At 36.5% G+C, this 23,676-nt stretch overlaps 1 protein-coding gene across 1 annotated transcript; it reads left to right on the top strand.

The window, feature by feature from the left end:
- On the top strand, positions 4,349-22,230 carry LOC109834365 (probable protein phosphatase 2C 25). Its single transcript, XM_020402373.1, is given in 6 exon segments — positions 4,349-4,403; positions 4,406-4,695; positions 5,294-5,488; positions 5,571-5,747; positions 20,431-20,676; positions 21,850-22,230. Coding segments are annotated over 6 exon segments (1,344 nt in total).

Below are 23,676 nucleotides of genomic sequence, written 5' to 3'. Positions count from 1 at the left end.
TATAGAAATTATTCTAACTGATTCCCTGTTATGTAACTTTTTTTTATTTGAAGTTTTTAAGTAGAGATTTATGGGCAGTAGAGACTTCAGTTGATTGAAGCTTAGCACCTAAGGTATTTATTTTCTTAAATCTATGAATATTTATAAATTTTGTGGCAAACTCTATTCATTTTTTGAAAAAGTTGAATCCTATATATAATGAATCTAAAAAATAAATTGAAAGAACAACTCTAATTTATTTAAAATTTATTTCAGTAGTCTAATCTTTTTTGACATATTAGTGCGAAATTTATTATCGCTACAAAAGAGATGATTAACTAGTTGATAATTGATTATGTTTTATGAAAAACATTTCATGTTCATTTTCCTTTCAAAAAAGAAGACATATAAATAGAAAAAAGACAAAGTTATAAGCTTAGATAAGGGGTTCATTTTCCTTTCAAAAAAGAAGACATATAAATAGAAAAAAGACAAAGTTATAAGCTTAGATAAGGGGTTTGCCTTTAACTAGCCAGAATATAGAGTGATATAATATTTTTCTTCAAAGAAAATGGAGAGGAACAAGAGAAGTCTTAGCATATATAACTATAACTGTTACTCGCCGAACTGTAGGAAACAAAATATCATCATGCCTGGATAATTAAAAATTGAACTGATGGCGGAACTCATAAATACAGTATTTTCCTGCCAATCTAATAAAGAAATGCTTGAATCTGAAGTTTACAACATGGAAATCAACCTGATGGGTCCAAGCAGCTTCAACTAAATGTGTGCCATACTCCTCAAGCATTTCACACAATATTAAAAAGACCTTTCATCTTTCTTGACTACTCAAATACCCATCATGACACATGAGATGTGCACGTTAGAAGATTTTAAAATATTTTTTTCCACAGATTCATGTGAAAGATTCCACATGATTTGTTTACTATTTGATTGGTAAAAGTAAAATTAATTACCAATCATACCTTTAAAATTGGAATTCTCAATACTGAACAATTGCATTTAAAATATTGGAAAATTAATTACCAATCATACCTTTAAAATTGGAATTCTCAATACTGAACAATTGCATTTAAAATATTGGCACGCATGAACCACCATAGGTCTGTCCCTCAGAACTAAGATCAAATTATCTTGTTTACCACCATTTTGTTTGACCACGCAAGCTAAGGAATATGACCTGAAAGGATTGGAACACACTTTCAATTTCTTGTAGAATTCATTGCTGGTGTTTTTTCACACTTGGACCAATACGAGTTTGCCCCTGAGGACAAGTCTCAAATTATCTCATGACCATTATTTTGTTGGTGCTTCAGCTGTTTGGAAAGTTGCTTAGGGATTTTAGTGCATGCTTCGTCCAAATTTGTTATTTTGTTGGTGCTTCAGCTGTTTGGAAAGTTGCTTAGGGATTTTAGTGCATGCTTCGTCCAAATTTGTTGTGGTGAAGGTAGAAATGTATTATTTTAAGTTGCTTAGGGATTTTAGTGCATGCTTCGTCCAAATTTGTTGTGGTGAAGGTAGAAATGTATTATTTTGGAGGACCTATAATCTAGCCGTGGCTTTCCCTTTTTCCATGAGTTGTCCAAGGACCAACCTGCTTTAGAGGTTTCTCGGTTACACTATAGATGTGCTAGAGATTGCATATCCCCCCCCTAATTCTTGTTGGTGGTCTAAAGCTTCTAGGAGTTTTTTTTGAAGATTCCTTTTTTATAAATTTGTGAATGATGTTGAGTTTATACTCCTCAGAATACAATTTTTCAAAGAATGCTGCTTCTCAAATTAAACTCTTAAATGCTGACAATCTCAGGAACAAGAATGTTATTTGCACCAACCTTGTGCTTCTTGTGATAAATATTAGAAGTGGCTTTCTCTTAAAATGATTTCAGATTTGTGCTACCATTGTCAATATGTTTCTTGTAATCAATAAATGGTCTTCTTGGAGAAATATAGGAATTAGAAGATGAATCAGATACATGAAACAATATTGGATTAAAGTCATCTAGCGAAAAATAATAATAAAGCTATATCTAGCGACTTACAAGACTGTTGTTCAAGAAAAGTTAAAGGGCCAGGGCAAATGTTTTAAATATATGAGCTATGAGTATATCAGGAAAACTGTTGAGGCACATTTTGACAAGTTGCTAAATTAAGGAGGTACTTATCCTGTCTTCTAGAATAGGTTCTAACTTTCCCTCTCCTTTGGGAGAAGTCAGCTTTTTATATTCTATTCAACTTCTTATTAACCTGGATATATGTTCCTTTATGTTTCCCAGTTCATTTATTATTTTCCTCTCTATAAATTTATTCATGCAGTTTGTGTTTGATGATCTAAAAACTGCTCTATAAGAAGCTAGAGAGGTATGCAATCTTGTTTTCTTTTTATTTTCTTTTTACCGTTAAAATTAACCTGGTTTGTTATTCCCACATCCATTATTTTTACTTGCCTGAATCTCTAAGAAATTTTCCAAATGAACAAAGTGTAAAATATCATGCTTTGGATACAACGTGTATTTCTTAACTGCAAATGGTAGACATGGACATGGTAGATAGACTTTATGGATGAGGTGTGCCTATCCAAATATTGTTCTTGATGACTCCCATTCATTGACCCAACTGCATAGAGGCTGTTTCCAATACTTGAACTGGTGACCTCCCGGTCACGAGGCAGCTACCTTACCATTGAGCCAACACTCACCCTTTTCAGATCATACCAATATGGTATTGTAATATTCATCTAAATCTGATACATCGAACCACATTCCATTCCAGAGAGGTAGGAATTTGACATTCCACAAACCATAATAACCTGAGGCCTTGAGGGTCTAATTCTAACCAGAGTGTATATTTTGCCTAGATCAATTTAATCTTTATACTACTACTTAGTATTTTTCAAAGTTTATGCAGCTTGATATCAGCTTCTGGCAACCGTTCAATTGAAATAATTTGAGTGTCTGACCTCTTTTGAAGAGCCTTTTTATGAACCAATATGGTTGCATAAAAATTTGTGACAGACAATTTTGTATTCTGAACATGGGGCTCCTTTCTCAATAACATTTTCTTTGGTTGGTTGAACTGCAATTACATTCTTGATGGCGCTTATGCTTAACATGGTAAAACTTTATGGGATTTTGGATTCCTGTTGAGGACCGGTTGCATACGTCTAAAGGATTTCTTTTGTTTGTGGTTATATTATTGGTGATCTAAATTATTTTCAAGTTTTAATTGTACTTTTTAAGCTTTGAAATGTCAGGCAGAATGCAGGATATTTCTATCCATTGTAATATTATTGAATCTTGTTCTAGATCACTAATGAGCTTGGAGATATTTATGACTATGTCGTTCATTGTTTTCCTCCAAGGTTTGTAAAATCAAGAATCTTTAATTCACATGGTCTATTTGAGATACATCAATTTCTTTCCTCTGCTGTAAAATAACGTTCAATTTGCATTACCTAAGAAATATTCAAGGTTGAAATAATAGGTTTCTAAATATAGTCTTCACAGATTTGTATATTTTTGTATGAATTAGAATCATCATATTGGTTGCTTTTGCTTGTTTCATGTTAGTGAAAATTAAAATTCTTCAATGATATTCAAGGGATTGATATTTTACGTACGACTTGTTCTTTGTTAAATTCTCCGTGTGAAATGAAGTGTTATCATTAACTAAAAACCTATTATGGCTCCATTCCACCTCTTTGGGGTTGTATCGTTTTGGAAAGTATTGTTCACAATTGTAAGTTTACAGTTGGTAGATGCATGTCTCATCACTTGTATATTGATAATTATCACATGACATCAGGTACATTCCAAAAAATAAGATACAACTCCCATGTAGGCTAAAATCACCTGCATGGGACACACAAAAATTACTAAGTATCCAAAAAAATGGAACTAATACCTCATTTCCACTTTTTTTTTGTTTCTTGGCTCTTTTAAATAAGGGTTGACCTTCTGGTACTTCAGGATAGCCCACACCAAGTGCCTAAAAGAGAAATCAGTCCATAGAATAAAATTACTCAGACGAGTCTTTCCTAAAGTCCTAATCACAATATCATATCATGACAAACTGTCGTATATACATGATGCCCCAAATCGGCTACTGTAACCAAATTTTTAATAATTTCATAACCATTACCATTCCTTTTTTGTATCTTATTGATCTTTTTTGTACATGATTTTTCAATGGCATGCATGATCTCATGTGTAGAGGTGTAGGCAACACATGTTATATATCACATTTGATGTGTTAGCGGAGAGTCTTCCTGTTTTATATCACATGTTATGTATTACGTAGATGACCTTCATCTTCAAAAAGAATCAAATTTGTGATTAGAAGGGTTGTAATGACATCTCAGTTGATGTGTCATCTTTTCGATGGTCATAGTGGTACCAAAGCTGCTATATTGTTGCTAACAATTTAGGGAAAAACATTATAACTGAAATGAAGAGAAAAGATGAAGACATAGAAAAGACGGTTGCTAATGGGTATATGGAGGCTGATGCAGAGTTCCTTAAAGAAGAAGCTGTAAGTGGATCTTGCTGTGTCACTGCTCTCATTAATAAGGGTGATCTTATTATGTCAAATGCTGGTGATTGTCGGGCTGTCTTGAGCATTTCGGGTGCCGCTGAGGCACTTACTTCGGATCATCGGCCATCGAGGGAGGATGAAAGGGAGAGAATTGAGAACCTCGTAAGTAACTTACTCATTGCACATTGAAAATAATTTTTTCTGTAATGCGTATGTTTTTTCATTGAACATAATTGTTTTTGGTAAATGAGAAATAAGTAGGTCAGTTCTTTAAGTCTACATATTTCATTCCTTGTTGAAATAGAAAAGCTTCTTGTTAAACGTGTGTTTTTCTTAGTTTTGAATTTTTTGATAGTTGAGAAGGAATAAAAACTTAGTATGTAATTTGAATTACGTATAAGTTTTTTTGTTTAATTTGACGAGTCTATTTGCTAATGTGAATGCTTGTGGCAACAAAACTATTTGTTACATGTTTGTGTGCCTTTGGTTTTGGTTTTTTAGAAGTTTAGAAATTGAAAACATCACCAATAATTTTCACCGTAGGTTTAGTATCACTTTTTATTAAATTTGATGAGTTTATCTGTTAATGTGCATGCTTTATTGAAATAGAAAATTTGTTTGAATAGGACATTTGCGTTCGGTTGGTTTAACTCTGTAAAAGTTCAAAAAGAGGAAAGAGTAAATATAATTACAATATGGGTTATGTATCATTTTCTGATGTAAACTTGATGGTTATTAAAGCTATATGTCCTCTATGCAGAGTGGCTATATTGATTTTTGCCAAGGATTATGGAGATTGCAAGGCACACTAGCCGTTTCAAGGGGAATTGAAGACTCTCATTTGAAACAATTTGTCATACAGGACCCAGAAACAAGAATGCTTCCAATTAAACCCGAATTCGAGTTTTTGATTCTCGCCTGTGATGGGTTGTGGGATAAGGAAGGTGAGTTTCAGGTTTAACTTGTCTTATTGTTGTGTTATCCTCTATATAGGCAGCGATCAGAGATATGACATTGTTTATTCTTTAACTTTATAGGTTAGCAATAAGGAGGCTTTAGATATAGCTCGACCCTTCTACACAGGCACTCATTGTTCATCACCACTCTCTGCTTGTAAAAAGCTTGCTGATCCCTTTGCTAATCGAGGCACTGTTGATGATATTAGTATGATGATAATTCAGTTGAAGCGTTTCGTTTTAAGGTCGTTTGAAGGGGTTAGTTTTCACTTATTGTGTACATACTCCAGTTTGAATGTGTTGATTTCATTTGCTTTCTGTGTTTGCATATGTTTTGAGTATCCAATAGTATTTCGAGATTTGCAGCCAAGGGTGTTCACCTATTTGTGTTTGGATGTGTTGACATTCTTTGATTATTTGATGATTGTTCTCCCATAATCCTCGGGAATATTCATCTATTGTTTATATTTCATATCCCATGCCCTTAGAAAGTTACTCATCGACCTTATTAATAATGTTTGATCATACAAAGTTTAATAAGTGTTTTGCAATGTATATGAGATTGTGAAATTTTCATGCGTGAATATATATACCCACACATTAAATATTGCAAAGGCTTAGTCAAGCTTTGAATGCCATGAGCTTGGAGTTACATCCACAGCATCAAACATTACTATTAGGTATATCATTGTGACTGTATTTGATTGATCAATCACGTAATAGATGCAACCAGTGTACTATCTCCCAATCAATCAATAAATGTAATTTCATTGTTTAAATGTTGAATGTTTAGATTATGTCTATATGTTTGACCCATTGTTTACATTCCATAATTTAATAACAAATCTTTAACTAAATAAAATTATAAATTTTAAACAAATAATAAAAATTTACCACGTGCATTTCACGTGCAATCCAACTAGTACATATATAAGAGAGAGTATTCTTATATATACTTATATAAGAGAAAATATACTTATATATACTTATACATATATATACTTATATAAGAGAGTATACTTATATATACTTATATACTAAGAGAGAGTATATATATACACACATATGACATATTATACATATATAGAAATATGTTATATATACATATATTATATATATACATATATTCATATATTATACATATTATATATATTTATATATACATATATAATATAATACATAAAAAATAAAAAAATAAAAAAACTACTATTCCGGGCCGGGCCGGGCCCGGGCCGGGCACAAAAGAGCCGGCCCGGGCCCGGCCCGGAGCCCGGACTTGGCCCGGGTTTCCGGGCCGAGGCCGGGCCGGGCCGGGCCCATGAAACCCTCTGTACTACCTCGTTTTCGTTCAGATTATTTAAAAAAAAAACTATTTGGCTCGCGGACCAACCGCGAGCCAAATAGCAATGCTCTTTTTCATCAAGACTCAGATTGTTCTCCCGGATTTTTCCATGGAACAACATAACACAATCTACTCTGCCTACATACCCTCTGATCCAGACCCGGCCCAAGGGGTAGGCGGGACAGGCGGTTGCCTAGGGCCCCCAAAAACAGGGGTCCCATCCTCTTCCTCACTTCCTACCTGCCGCTCTCCCTCAGACCCTCTCACATAAGAAAAAACGGTAAGTCTCTCTCTCTCTGACTTCAATTCTCAAATGGTGGATTTTGATGCGATTTAATCAATTCTTAATTGTTTTTGGTTATGGAAAAGAGGGATTTTGTTAGAAGTGAGGAGAGATTAATGGGATTTTGGTAATTTTGTTTTGTTCTTTTTATTTGTGGTTTTCGTTTCCTTGATGGGTTTTTTTTGGAGAAAGGTGGCATCTTTATGGGTTTTTACATTGTTATTAAGGCTTGTGTAGCTTTGGAAGAGTGGTGTAGTTTATTTTCATGGTTCCTGGAATTTGTATTCATAGTTCCTGATACTCAATTTCGTTGCCTTTGGACAAAGAAACTATGTCTCATTAAGAAAAATATAAAGGAAAAAATGGTCTTCCAGGCGAAACTAATATTTATGATCGCTGTCTATTACCAAAACAGACATATTCAACATCCATATCATAAATAATCATGCTTTCAATCTTGTTGCAAGATAAATAAGTTTTACTTGAAATGTGGATGCCTAGATTATGCCCACAACGTGTTTGAGTTAATGCCGAAAAGGAATGATTTTGCTCATGCTGCTATCATTTTTAGTTGCTGGGTTATAGTTAGTTTAAAAGCATTTATTACTCTAAAATCTCTTCTTTTTACTGAACTATTATCTGATTTATTTGCAGTACCATCCGGATGTGTGCAAGCGTGTTGTCGTGTTGATCTGAAATTTGTTTGAAGTGAAACTATTCAAATTTCAAGGTAATTTTATAACTTTATAAATTATAATTTTTGTTGATCTTATGTATTTTAGTATTTGTATATAAGTTTTTGTTGATCTGAAATTTGCGTTGTTGATTGATCATATTTTTTCAGCGTTCATCATGCTTCCTAGAAAGTATAGTTCTAGATATGAAAAAAGGAAAAAGAAACAAAAATTGGCCAGGGTGGGTAGCTTAGGAGAACTACATTGTGTTTAATCCTTGGGGTTAGTTATATCATCCCTTAGTATGTAGGCAGCCCTAAAGTTACTTGGGTGCAACACTTTATTTAAAGGGTTAGTTATATCATCCCTTAGTATGTAGGCAGCCCTAAAGTTACTTGGGTGCAACACTTTATTTAAAAAAAAATCTTGAATATAGGAGGGCCCCTTTAGTATTTTTGTTCAAGTTTTTGCCTAGGGCCCCCTAATGCTCAGGACCGGTCCGGTCTACGTGAACTATAGTTTATAAACGCCATTACTTCATCCAAAAAAAAGTATTCATGCCAAATTGTTAGTAACGTGGCCTACATGTAACCGTACGATTAAGAATCTGCGAAACTCCTCAGAATTGGATCAAGACCGATCTTATGGTCTTGTTTTGATTAGTGAAGGGGTGAATCAAAACGGAAGTAGCTTTAGGGGCTTTCTTCACCAAGAAAAAACAACGAACATTGGTCTAGTTTTTTTTTCTAAACAAAGTTCTTTCCAAAATTGGACCAGGATCCATCCTAATTTCTATGATGTTGCTAATGTTGAGCTCTGATACCACTTGTTGCGCGTGGCAGAAGCCAAACAACCGATGTGCTTCGATAAACCAAACCAATCGTCTAGAGAGAAGACCACAAACAATTCGAAAATAACGACACCAACTCAAACACAAAAGTTTAATGTGGTTCAGGAGATTGCCTACGTCTACGGGGTAAGAAGGATGAATTTCCACTATAGAGAAAGAGAGTACAAAGTAGTGATTACAAGATTACTCAACTAATTTCTCAAACAAATCTCTTACATCTCTCAAACTAAACCCTCAAATGAATTGCTCAGAAAGATCTTTCTTTTTTGTGCTCAAAATCACCTTCAAGCTATCCAATCAATCGATAGAAAACCCTAAAAAACGCGGTTGCTATTTATATCAAACAACAAACCCAATCAGTGCAGGAAACCAAGCTCAGGCCCAAAACCCCATCGCGGTCAACCGCCGCGCCAGTTGCGGTTGACCGTGGCAAACAACAGAGAACAAAAAACCACTCCCCATCGCGGTCAACCGCCGCGCCAGTTGCGGTTGACCGTGGCAAACAACAGAGAACAAAAAACCACTACAGGGTCTCGCGGTTGACCATCGCACCACTCGCAGTCGACCGTAAAAAGTCCAAAAACTTTTCTGTGTTCGTGCACGTCTGCGGTCGACCGCATCTCCACTCGCGGTTGACCGTGCAACATCCAAAATGTTTTTTCCTTTAATTTTCCTGAGCTTCGTCGCTTTCACCTCCAATTCTACAATTCTTCACATCGGTGAAGTTTTTTTCAAAACTGAGCCGACACCAACCAAATCAAATGCCCCACTTGTTGCATCCAGTACGAAGTGAAATAATTCACGACAACAGACTCAATCCGTAACAAGTCGGGAACCCAAATGAGAATGCGAACAAACTCCAAAACGTCGGTATCAACCCATCAAATCGATTGCATCATAAATGACTGTCTACGTATCCTCTTGCCAAAGGAATCAATCCTTCACGTAGTTCCCCAAAATGACCTCCAAAGGCTCTCAATCAAATAGAAAAGTTCTCAACTCTTCACCAATAAATATGCGGCTGATAGCTCTCCAAATAGTCCTAAAGTGAAACAAATTAAACACATCCACCCGAGGTGAACCAATGGCTGTATCCAAATCATATCCACCAGCTGCATTCGAATCAACCAACTCATCATCTGCACCCAAATCTAAATGATCCCCTAACTGTGTCACCTCAGCTGGAATCCCAAATGATGCAGTATGATCTGGAGTAAGTGGAGTAATCTCTACCTAATATGGAGTAGCATCACTCTCCACCTGCTGTGATACATCTAAGGTCTGTCCAAAACTCTTCACCTGATGAGAGTCAATTAGCTCCCTCATCGAAGCCTCAACCGAAGTGACACTACCAGACCAAATATCCAATAGAGTTTTACCTCCAATCACAGCAGTCAACAACCTATGACCAAGATGACCTAAATATGTCGAAGCCTCAACACCAGAATCAATGCTCGACATCAAACGCAGTGCTCCTCCAGTAAGGAACAGCTCACCAAATCTTCCATCTCATCTCGTTGTCCCAAGATTTCCTTTCCACCAAAGCGTCTCAAAATTTAATGAGCTCGGCTCAAATGCAGAAACAGGTTTCTCTTGTACCTCCCATAAAAATCAGAATGAAGTACCTTCACCTTTCTGCCAATCTCACACTTCTTCAATCTGTTGGAGACTACTAGGAATTTATCCAATCAGGATTTGGTTGCAACCCAAGCATGCCTAGAACAGTCACCAACAAAGAAAACCAAACATCTATTACCTCCCAATGATGCCTCCTTAGAAGGTCCAAACATCCGTGTGAACTCCACCTAAAAGACCCTTAGTGTGGTGAATAGAGGTGCCAAACTTCACCTCGGTTTTCTTGCTCACATCAAAGTGTCCACTGGATTTCAAATTGCAGGTCTATGCACCCATCTCCAAATTAATATTGGAATGATAAAACTCCAAATACCGTAGTCTAGTCGAATCAACAGAAGTTGCCATCTCTCCACCTATCACCAAACTTCCAATCAAATAGTACAGGTTATTCCTCCTGACGTCCTTCATCACAATCAAAGAGTCTTTCAAGATCTTGAGAACCATGTCCTCAACACGAACCTTCAGACCCTCTCTAACCAAAGCTTCAATTGAGATCAAGTTCTTCCTCAAGGAAGAAACATATCTCATACCATATAACTCTCTAACTGTCCCGTCAAACATCTTGATGCGAATTCTTCTTATCCCAAGGATCTAGCATACAGGCTTGTCTCCCATGTACACCACACCACTATCCAGCTTCTCAAAACTGGAGAACCATTCCCTTTCAGGCTATACATGATAGGTCGCACCTCTATCCAACATCCACTCGGATTCCTCCGAATAGCTACCTGTAGGACTAATAGAAAGCAAATAAATAGAAGTATCAGAAATATTACCATCCGATATAACGATGTTTGCTACTGATGATGGTTACTTCCCTTTTCCCTTCTGCTTATTCTTCCTTCATCCATTCGTCGAGCTTTGGACAATCTTTCTTCCAATGACCAGTCTCCTTGCACCAAGCACACTGCTTTGGACAATCTTTCTTCCAATGACCAGTCTCCTTGCACCAAGCACACTGATCTTTTCTAATTGTAGGATGTCCTACTACCAGTCTCCTTGCACCAAGCACACTGATCTTTTCTAATTGTAGGATGTCCTACTCTAGACTATGACTTCTAATTCTTCCGGTTTGGATTCTTCCCTCTTGTGACTAATGCCTCCGCTACTGTCTTAATTGAAGTCTCCTTATCCTTCTTTCGAAGCTGATAATTTACAAGTGCAGCGATGACCTCACTATACGAAAGAGATGCATTCCCATTAATAAGAGTAAGAACGAATGTCTCATATTCCTCGTCGGGCAAGGAACTCAATAATAACAATGTCTTATCCTCATATTCAATCATTACATCTACATTCGCCAAATCCGTAAGAAGCTTCGTGTAGTGGTTCATGTGAGCACCAATGGAGGCACTCTTCTTCAATTGGAAGCGATAAAGCCTTCTCTTCAAATGCAAGCGATTTTCCATACTCTTGGTCAAATACTTGCCCTCTAGGATCTCTCAAATCTTCTTAGCTGAAGTCTCATTGATCATATTATATTTTAAATCTTGAGTTAAATAAGATCTAATCACATCACATGCCATTCTATTCATCTTTTTCTAAACCTTCTCCTCAATGTCGTCCGGTTTCCCGTCCAACTTCAACGTATCTTCCAAATTTTGCGCGTTGAGCGCATTCAAGACTTTACATCGCTAAAGTTTAAAATTGTTAATACCATTAAACTTCTCCATGTCTATCTTCATAGAGTGGATATTCAAACTTTGGACGGTCTTCACACCTAAAGTACCTTCCACAACTCCTTCTTTCCCGGCCATAATTCCTCTAAGCACCAATAGCCAAAGCGGAACAAACGAAGAATAGATCCAAAAACTGAAAAAGATAGAGTCCTTACCAAAAAGATCCTACATTTAACTCCAAACGAAGCCCTAGCCGAACTTCCAAAGTGATCTACTTCTCCAAATAGCCCTAGCGCAGCCCGAGCTCTGATACCACTTGTTGAGCTTTGATACAACTTGTTGTGTGCGGCGGAAGCCAAACAACCGATGTGCTTCGAGAAACCAAACCAATCGCCGAGAGAGAAGGCCACAAACAATTCAAAAATAACGGCACCAACTCAAACACAAAAGTTTAACGTGGTTCGGAAAATTGCCTACGTCCACGGGGCAAGAAGGGATGAGTTTCCACTATAGAGAAAGAGGGTATAAAGTAGAGATTACAAGATCACTCAACTAACCTCTCAAACAAATCTCTCAAATCTCTCAAACTAAACCCTCAAACAAATTGCTCAGAAAGATATCTCTTTTCTGTGCTCAAAATCACCTTCAAGCTACCTAATCAATCGATAGAAAATCCTAAAAAACGTTGTTACTATTTATATCAAACAGCAAACCCAATCAGTGCAGGAAACCAAGCCCAGGCCCAAAACCGCATCGCGGTCGACCGCCGCGCCAGTCTCGGTCGACCGTGGCAAACAACAGAGAATAAAAAACCATTACAAGGTCTCACGGTCGATCACCACACCACTCGAAGTTGATCTTAAAAAGTCCAGAAATTTTCCTATGTTCGTGCACGTCCGCGGTCGACCGCATCTCCACTCGCGGTCGACCGTGCAACATCCAAAACGTTTTTTTGCTTTAATTTTCCTGAGCTTCGTAGCCTTCACCTCTAATTCTACAGCTAAACAGATCTTAACATGGCCAAATTGACTTTAAGAAACTTGATCAGAGAACCAATATTAGGGGGATGTTATTCATTTGGGATTGTTTGGTATGACTTGGATTGTTGTCGCAAAATCTTTTATTATAGGACTTGGATTAGTGGTAGGATATTTTAGTCAGAATTCTGAACTTTTTGGAAGGGTTTTGAATGGATTCTTGGACTAGGAGTGTGTTTAGGAATTTACTAGAGAGAGGGAAGAGAAGATAAAATAGGAAAGGGGAAGATAGAGAAGGGAAGAGAAAATGTAATATCTTATTTAGGAGTTTAGTGAAGGGAATGAAAACTCCCAAATTTTCTTTCTCTACCCTCTCCTACCCTCCTATCCAAACACACAATAAATGTTAAATAGCCATTAACAAGCATACTTGTTCTTTTGTCAAAAGAATATAACTATTATTCAAATAATATTTTTCTAGAATTATTAATAAACTTTATTTTAATTTAATATTATTACAATTTAAAATCAGATTTTTACTATTAATTGGTAAATTTAAATATATAAACATTTAAATATAATAATAAATTTTATCTAATGTTCACTATAAATATAAAATTATTCAATATTTTTATTATTTAATTTCGGGAATATTAATAAATGTAGTAGTCCTTATTTACTGTATTTCTTATCTAATATGTAAATAAAATATTAAATATAAAAATTGAGATGAATATTAAGTAGATATTTGATATTTAATATTTAATAAATTATTTTTAATGTGATAAATAATTAACATGTTTAATATCAAATATATATTAGATAGTCTTTAAATGTATAGTAGTAAATATTAAAGCTACAAACGATAAAATAATATAAAATATTAAAAATTTATAATTTTAAAAATTTAATAAATAAATTTTAAATATGAAATATTTTAAGTTTAAATATATTAATAAAATATATTAAATGTTTAAATAAATAAAAAGAAGAGGAAAGAGAAAATCCACATAGTAAAACCACAATCCATCAACTTTAACTAAGACTTTCTCTTAAAATTTTCCATTAAAAACTATAGAGTTGGAGTGAAGTGTGATTTTTAAAATCCTAGTCCTGATAACAATTCTAGACAGTCAATAACACTCAAATTTAAATTCTAATTCTAATCCTAAACCAATAACACATTAAATTCTAATCCAAAATCAAGTCTTAAACCATTAACTCATTAAATTCAAATCCAAGTCTCAGTTCTAAACCAATAACACCTTAAAGTAAAATTAAATTCTAGCCCGAAACGAATAACACCATAAATTAAAATTCAATAAAAAAATCTAAGCCCGAATCAACAATCCTCAACCAATAAGCCCCCCCTCACCCCAAGCTAGCGTGAGCTTTAGGAAACATGTTTGGCTTGAGTCTTGACATTTGGTTAGCTCATGCAAAACAAAGTGTCTATGCTACTTATTGATGTACATTGTTGTTGGTTTAGGAATTAATTAGCAACTTTAATTTTAATAGTTTAAGACAAGATGCTGGTCTTTTTTTCCTTTTTTTTTGGGGGTGGGGGGGTATTGGTTGAGGATTTTTTACTTGGACTAGGACTTTTTTTAGGATTTAACTTTATTATTGGTTTTTGACTAGAATTTGGATTTTAACTTTAAAGTGTTATTGATTTAAGGCTAGAGATTTGGGTCTAATTGTATGTTGTTATTGGTTATTTAAGATTATGATTAGGACTAGGATTTCAAATTCCAAATCCCTATCCTATTCCATACTTTCTAGTAAGAAAAGTTTAAAAACATGTCCAAATAAAATTAGCGGATTGTGACCTTCCTCCTTATATTTTCTTTCCCCCTTCCTTTAACAAGTCCATATTAACAGAAAAATACACTACTTAATATTTACAAAACATTTATAGTTAGTATTAAATAATAATATTTACTAGTTAGTATTAAATATTAATATTTAACTTTACCTTGTTAGTTAATAAAATATTAAATAAATATTTTGTTTTAACTATTTTTAATTAAATATTTAAATATATTTCATACATAAGATAAAATAGATTTAATAATTAATATTAAATGTAAATAATTTTTTATTTAAAAATTAGATAAGAAATATAGTGAATACATAGATGTTAAATGTAAGTAATATTTAAAATTAACTAAGAAAATAATAAATATTAAATGACTTGATTATTTTTAGTTATTTAACATATTTCATATTGTACAATTAAATTTTAAATACATTAATAATATTCTTTACATATATTTATATATTAACATTGAATGTATATAATTTTAAAATGTTTTTAATCAACTTCTATAATTTTATTAATTTATTTAAAATGAAATTAATCAGTTAATATATTTAATATTTAATATTAAATTAGACATGTTTATGATTTTACATTTCTTAAATATATAATATGTTAAACATTTAATATTATATTACATACATTTCTTTTGAACTGTTTAAATGCATTAGAAGATTTATTCAGTTTTATTGTTGTCATCCATTAATCGAAATGAGGATGATTTTTCAAAGTAACATTTATTTTTGTTCATGATTATTATTTAGCGTAATAATTTAATTTGAAACTCTTAATGCATATTATGTACGAATCTAAAATTTAGTTTGAGAATCTGACCCTCAATCTACGAATCCAAAGTAAGTGTCTAAGAGTCCAAACCAAAAGTTTAAGAATTCTACTCACAAAAATTAAAATTCAATCTAAGAGCCCGATGCTCTAACCATAAAATCACAGTACACATCCCTCTCTAGGAATATCGGATTCATGGACAATTGTTCGAGTCCAAATCAATGATTGCTTTTGGTGATCACATGATTTGTTTAATTTGTAATAACTTGTCCGAGTGTAAGAGGTACTCCCTTCAATATTTCAATAATCAAAAGAGCATATGCAACACACTTGCTACATGCCCATTTAACAATAATATAATTTTTTAGAGTTAATTATTGGGATTGTGTACTTGATTCTTTATATAACTTCATAAGAATTAAATAGTGTTAGAGATCTATCATGATTAAAAGATAGAGTCTCATCATGATACAGAGTTTGAGTCCTATTCTAATCAGGAAGTTAGACTAAAGATAATGTTTTGATTTCCCTATATATATTCTTCTATTGTTGGAGGAAAATTCAATGAGATGATAGAGAGCAAATATTCTTATGATTTAGGGTAAGCAGAAGACATAGGCTGATTCAAGAATATTATACGAGAGACGATGATATCGTAGTCTTTGTCCGTACAAAAGATTACAACACTAGAAGAGGGTTTCACACTCTCCATTCAAAAGATTGTAACGAGTGAGTTTTTGAGAGAAAATGATAGTTGATTATGATGTGAGGTTGAGAGATTGTGATATAAGAGTTGAGTGGTTCCTCTTGCAGCTCTTTCTGATACATAGTGAATTTCTCGTATTGTTGTCCCGTGGATGTAGGTCAAAATTGATCGACTGAACCACATAAATCTTGGTGTTCTTTCTTCTTAATTCTGATTATTTTATATCTTGTTGATTGTAGGTTGGCTTTCGAGTTGTGAAGATCGTAGTATGTGGGGGAACTAAAATTCCCCAACATTAATTACACTTTCTATTGTTTAGAAAATGTTTATCGATACTCCCAAATTCTCTAATGTTACGTAACTGTCTTGGTCGAAAGCCAGTTTATTGTTCTTTCAGAAATGAAATTTCCCATTCGTTGTATTAATGATGCAAACATTAAAATATCTATACTAGAATCATTATAGTAATCGCAAACTCCATTAACGCAACAATAAACATTTATACGTTGCAATAGTACAATAAATAAATGAAGATTACGGATACTTTGTCCTGTGTCAATTATGGTTGAAGTAACGGATGAAAGTTGTTTTTTGTGTGTTTTCTATGATCTAGCTAAAGAAGATTTGGTAAACTTAAAAGATTTGTTAATTAATATGTAATTTCAAGGTTTGATTGTATTGCTGTTTAAACCGATCTCACTAATGTTTCTAAAGAGAGGACAAATATTTATGATCAAATGCAACAATGAGGCTGGTTAACTAAGTAGAAATTTACTAAAAGCAAAAACCCCTTATAATTATCAATAGGCCGGATGTTAATTAGAGTTGTAATGTCTAATTGGACTATTCGGGTTAACCTCCAAAAATTATAAGTTATGTAGAAAAAATTGATACAGGAGATCAAGTATTGGACGGGACGAGGAGAAAAAACAGCCGATCAAGTGTTGGACGAGACGAGAAGAAAGCAACCGAGATGACATTAGCGGACGACGACTCGGCATCTCAACTTGAGTCGAGGCGACAAGACGAGACGACATACCCTAGTCGACAGTCGAGACAACAGAAGGAGACGACACACCCCAGTCGACACGAAGGGCGATGTTAGTCGATATATGCCAGTCGACACGAAGGGCGGTGTTAGTCAACACATGCCAGTCGACACGAAAAGTGTTACTACTCGACACGCCTCGTGTCGACTCGGAAATAGATCAGGAAAGTTTCATATTTTTGGTTATTTCCTTTTAAATTCGAACTTTCTTTTTGATTAGGGCTTGTGAATTCAAGCTTGTTATCTACCTGTTATTGTCAGGGTTCGTCGGCATCAGAACGTTATCCGATCGGCCTCCCCATTTCTACATCTGCGTCAAGTGGTATCAGAGCTTCGGGTTCAACATCCTAGACAATGGCAGGTGACGGTGAGAAGGAGCTTTCTCTATAGGATCTTTCTACAAAGATGGATTCTTGGATGGAAGATTTGGCATGTTGGAGGCGTCTCTTCAGAACCTTCAACAAACCATTGATGGACTTACCCTTCACCTCAACAATGAGAATAACTTCGCCGATGGTCTTCACCTAAACGGACCCAGAGTTAGGCTACCCTGACATCCACCCCTGTACAATCCTCAAACCCCTCCAGTTCATCCCCCTCTAAATCAACCACGTCCAAACCAACCACCTCCATATCAACCCCTTCCATATCAACCTCCTCAATATCAACCCCTCTACATCATTGATGACTTCCCAATCAAACCCTTCCCCATGATGATTACAATAACGACGGAGTGGACTATGGTAACCAATTTGAAGGACCATGGTATGATAACGTGTCGAGCGAAGAAGAGGGAGATCGACCTCATGGCAGAGGTCGGGGTAGAGGCTTCAACCGTCGTAACAACTACCACCGACAAGGCCGACATCATCAAGAACAAGAATATCAGACCAAAGTAGAGCTTCCTTCATTTGGAGGAAATCTGGACATAGAGGCTTTCCTAGATTGGCTCTACGAAGTGGAGAAGATTTTTGAGATGGCTAATATTCCAGAAGCAAACTAGGTGAAGTTTGTGACATATCGTCTCAAAGGAGGATCCGCGGCATGGTGGGACTAGACTCAAAACACTAGGCGATGGCAAGGCAAGCAACCAGTTCGGGTTTGGTGACGCATGAATCAGTTACTACAAGCTAGGTTCCTACCACCCGACTACCAACAAATTCTCTACAACTAGTTCGAGCAATACCGTCAAGGAATCAGATCAGTAAGTGCATATACCGAAGAGTTCTTCCATCTTACTTCTCATTGTGATTTGTCTATGAGCAAAGAGCAACTCGCTGCCAAATATATCGGAGGTTTGAAGTATTCAATTCAAGAGAAGGTGACCATCCATAACGTGTACTTTGTGGACGAAACCCATAATATGGCTCTCAAGGCAGAAAGATTGTCCTCCAAAGCATTACCTTTCAGAAGAACCGAACATGGAGGTTTGGTCAAGAAGGCGAGAGGAGAGTCGACCGGGTAAAGGATGATTGATCAGCCTGTTCTTCTATGGTTGGCCGAGCGGTCGACAACTCAACCACAACCCCCGATGACTCAAGCAAGTCCGTATGCCAAACCGACTGTAGGGAAGTGTTTCCGATGTCTCCAACCAGGGCATAAGTCCAACGAGTGACCACAACGGCGGAAGGTTAATCTTACGAATTATGAGGAAGTTGAGGATGGACGCACAATATCTGAAGAAGAGTACAAGGAAGAGGTTGCCGAGATTGAGGGCGACAATGTGTCGTGTATTGTTCAAAGACTCCTATGCACTTAGAAGACACCATATTCATCACAATGATACCAAATTTTCTTTTCTAGATGCTCAATCAACAACAAGGTATGCATCCTCATCATTGATAATGGAAGTTGTGAAAATATAGTGTCAAAGGCCTTGGTGGACCACTTGAAACTACCGACTGAAGCAAAGTCCGTTCCTTATACCATCGGATGGATCAAGAAGGGTCCCTTCATGAAGGTGACCGAAGTATGCCGCGTGTCACTATCACTAGACAAGACTTATAGTGATTCTGTTGCTTGTGATGTTGTGGATATGGACGCGTGCCATATATTGTTAGGATGACCGTGGCTGTATGATGTCGATGCTAAGCATGACGACAAGAAGAAGGAATACTCTTTCGTATGGATGAACAAGAAGATTATTTTACCACCAATTCCACCCTCCCCAAAGAACACAAAGGATCAAAAATCCAAATGTATTTCTCTTTGCAACAAGGGAGAGTTTCTGACCGAGTCAAAGGAGTTGAAATAGAGGTTTGCTTTAGTTGTGAAGGAAGAAGTAAAGACACCCATCAAGGTCCCAGAGAAGAAGAAATTGCTATTTAAGGAGTTCAAAGTGTTGATTCCTGAAGAGTTGCCAACGGGCCTTCCTCCCATAAGGAATATTTAGCACCACATTGATTTCATCTTGGGTTCAGTGCTTCCTAATCTTCCTTACTATCATATGAACCCGCAAGAGAAGAATATTTTACAAGACACCATTAAGGACCTTATTAAGAAAGGCCATATCTGAGAGAGTATGAGTCCATGCGTAGTTTTAACCCTGTTGACACCAAAGAAGGATGGGAGTTGGCGGATGTGTGTAGATAGTAGAGCCATTAATAAGATTACAATTTGCTACAGATTCCCAATCCCACGTCTGGACGACATGTTGGATCAGTTGGAAGGCGCGAGCATCTTTTCGAAGATCTACTTGAGTAGTGACTATCATCAGTTCCGAATCCAACCCCACGACGAGTGGAAGACTGCATTCAAGAGTAGTGAGGGCCTCTACGAATGGTTGGTGATGCTTTTTGGGTTGTCGAACGCTCCAAGCATATTTATGCGTTTGATGAACCAAAATTTGAAGCCTTTCTTGGGAAGATTTGTAGTCGTCTACTTTGATGACATTCTCATATATAACCGAGATGAACAGGAGCATATGTTGCATCTCCGAGAAGTCCTTCAAGTGCTAAAGGAGAATGAACTTTACATCAACCTTAAGAAGTGTGTGTTCTTAACGACTCAACTTGTGTTCTTGAGATTTGTGGTGAGCTCGTAGGGAATCCAAGTCGACGAAGATAAGGTCAAGGCAATCAAGGATTGGCCGACTCTGAAAAGTGTTACTGAAGTAAGGAGTTTTCATGGGTTAGCATCTTTTTATCGGCGTTTCATTCGTAATTTTAGTTCTATAGTTGCTCCTATGACTGATTGTTTGAAGAAGAATGGTGTTTTCGAGTGGACGGATGAAGCAAATGCAACTTTTGCCCTTATTAAGGAGAAGATTACCACTGCACCTATCTTGGCGTTTCCGGATTTCGACAAGCTCTTTAAGCTTGAGTGTGACACGTGTGGTGTAGGTATTGGAGCAGTATTTTCTCAAGAGAAGTGGCTCATTGCTTTCTTGAGTAAGAAGTTGAATGAAGCTCGACAGAAGTGGAGTACTTACGAGCAGGAGTTGTATGTTGTTTTTTGTTCTTTGAAGACTTAGGAGAGCTACCTCATTGCTAACGACTTCGTGATTTACTCAGATCATTAGTCTCTTCAACACTTCAAAAAATCAGAAACATATTAACAAAATGCATGAACGTTGGGTTTCATACTTTGAACAGGTCAATTTCACTTTGCGACATAAGTCATGAGTCGACAATAAGGTGCCCGATGCTTTGAGTCGGCGAGTATCTTTGTTAAGCATATTGCAAGGTGAAGTTATTGCTTTTGATAGTTTGAAAGAGCTTTATGTTGACGATGAAGACTTTCAGGAGGTTTTGGCAAATTGTTTGACAAGACAACCCACAACAGACTTTATTATTATGAACGACTTTCTGTTTAAAGGAAATCAGCTTTGTATTCTAAAGACGTCATTGAGGGAAAAGATAGTTCGAGACTTACATGGTGGCGGGCTTGGCGGACAGTTTGGACGAGACAAGACTGTTTTGAGTCTTGGAGAGCGATACTATTAGCCAAGTTTGAGGAAGGATGTGACAACACTTGTGAGGAGCTGTCAAGTGTGCTAAGTTGTAAAGGGACAAGTACAGAATACTGGTTTGTATACTCCTCTACCTGTGCCTAAGGATATATGAGAAGATTTGACTATGGACTTTGTGTTGGGACTTCACTAAACACAAAGAGGCGTGGATTCGGTCTTTGCGGTAGTGGATCATTTTTCTAAGATGTCTCACTTCATCCCGTGCCACAAGACTTCGGATGCACCACATGTTGCACTGCTGTTCTTTCAAGAAGTGGTTCGGCTAGATGGTGTTCCTAGTTGATTGTTTCAGATAGGGATACTAGGTTCTTGGCGACTTTTTGGACTACTTTATGGTGATGATTTGACACTTCATTAAAGTATTCTAGTACAGCCAATCCTCAGACGGATGGACAAACAAAATTGGTCAATTGGACTTTGGGGAACTTGATTCGATGCATATGTGGAGAGAAGCCAAAGATGTGGGATCAAGTTATACCTCAAGCTGAATTTGCCTATAACTTGATTGTTCATAGTTCCACAGATATGTTTCCTTTTTCCATTGTTTACAAGAAAATACCTCGACATCTCCAAGATTTGTTGAAGTTGCCGACAAGTAGCAAGTTCAGCGAGGCAACAAGTTCATTGGCATAGAATGCTTTCAACGTTCAGGATGAAGTACGTACAAAGCTCGAGAAGGCTAATGCAAAGTTCAAGGCGCGAGCAGACAAGAAGAGGCGACTCAAGGTGTTTAATGAAAGAGACATGGTGATGGTTTACTTGCGGAAAGAACGGATACCGGTTGGAACTTATAGCAAGCTTAAGCCGAAACGATATGGCCCGTTCAAGATTCTCAAGAAGATCAATGATAATGCATATGTAGTGGATCTTCCAGAAGGAATGGCTATGTCGGCAACATTTAACATGACGAATATTTCTGATTATCATCCTTCAATCAAGTTGTATTCGAGTTTTTCCGAAGGAGGGACTGATATAGGAGATCAAATATTGGACGAGACGAGGAGAAAAAACAGCCGATCAAGTTTTGGATGAGACAAGAAGAAAGCAGCCGAGACACATTAGCTGACGACGACTCGACGTCTCAACTTGAGCCGAGGCGACAAGACGAGACGACATACCCCAGTCGACACGAAGGGCCGTGTTAGTCGACACATGCCAGTCGACACGAGAGGCGTTACTACTCGACACGCCTCATGTCGACTAGGAAACAAATTAGAAAAGTTTTATATTTTTGGTTATTTCCTTTTAAATTCGGATTTTCTTTTTGATTAGGGTTAGGATAGAGTTAGTTGGCTATAAATATTAGTTCCTTTTGTAAATCGAGAATTAACTTTTCAATTATTGAATCAAGAGAAATTTCTCCATTGTTTTCTTCCCTAAACTTGGGAAAATTAGGGCTTGTGGATTCAAGCTTGTTATCTACCTGTTATTGTCAGGGTTCGTCGACATCGAAATGATATCCGATCGGCCTCCCCGTTTCTACGTCTGCGTCAAAAAATAAATTAGTAATTCTACATGTAGCTTGTACCCTTGATCTATATAACACATACATACACACACATATGTGCGTGTGTGTATAAAAGAGCACCCTCATCAGGTATGTAGAAAAAAAAATCCTAGTGTAACCATGGATGTAAACATCTTCCCAAATTAACCGCATAGAAATATGTGTCTTTTCCAATTATTGTAGGTAGATTCGATTCCTAACATAAGAGTCCTTACATATTCTACTATAATTTTGAGTTTTTGCAATCATATCTAGAGAGTTGAGACCCTATGTTTGAGTGGTAGTAGCAGAGAAAATTTCGCTAAGATTTTGTGAGTGGGGGCCACGGTGTTTACCTTTCCGTTTTTTGCGCGTGAGAAGATAGCCCACGTGAATGAGGTGGAGAATGTGGGACCTACCCACGTGAATGATGTTCTCAATTGATGTAAGGACTTGAGCCGAATCAGCCTTGTGAAAATCGGATCCTGAGGCCCACGACCCGAACAACTCTATATATAACTCTTTCTTGTGCCCTAGGTGTGCGAGCGAAGAGGTGGTAAGGAGGTTTGCGGCTGGACTTGTGCAAAGGGCGTACGAAAAACAGGAGCAAGTGCAAGGCTGGAGTTTTGTTTTTCTCTTGATTGGCGGCTGCTCAAGGGAGTAAAGGAGCGGTAGTGCAAGCAAGTGAATATTTTTCCAGCAGAGGAGTTTTTGTGCAGACTTTTGTACCCTTTGAGAGAATATTTGTAAGAGGGATTTGAGAGTTTGTTTGAGAGTGTTTAGATTGTGAGATTGTAAACCTCAGTTGTATCTCTCCCTCTAATAGTAGATCTCCCCCTCCTTGCCCCGTGGACGTAGGCTATTTGCCGAACCACGTAAAAAGTTGTGTTCTTGTCGTGATTTGTAATAGCTTGTAGCATCCCTCGACAGGTCAGTCCTAGAACTGATGAGAGGAAGAGCCGATATCTCACTTGGTTGAGATATCCGCTTCA

This window comes from Asparagus officinalis, chromosome 1 (assembly GCF_001876935.1).
Source record: "Asparagus officinalis chromosome 1, Aspof.V1, whole genome shotgun sequence".
In the NCBI taxonomy this organism is placed as follows: domain Eukaryota; kingdom Viridiplantae; phylum Streptophyta; class Magnoliopsida; order Asparagales; family Asparagaceae; genus Asparagus; species Asparagus officinalis.
The sequence above is the reverse complement of the archived record's forward strand: the minus strand, read 5'-3'. Positions and strand labels throughout refer to the sequence as shown.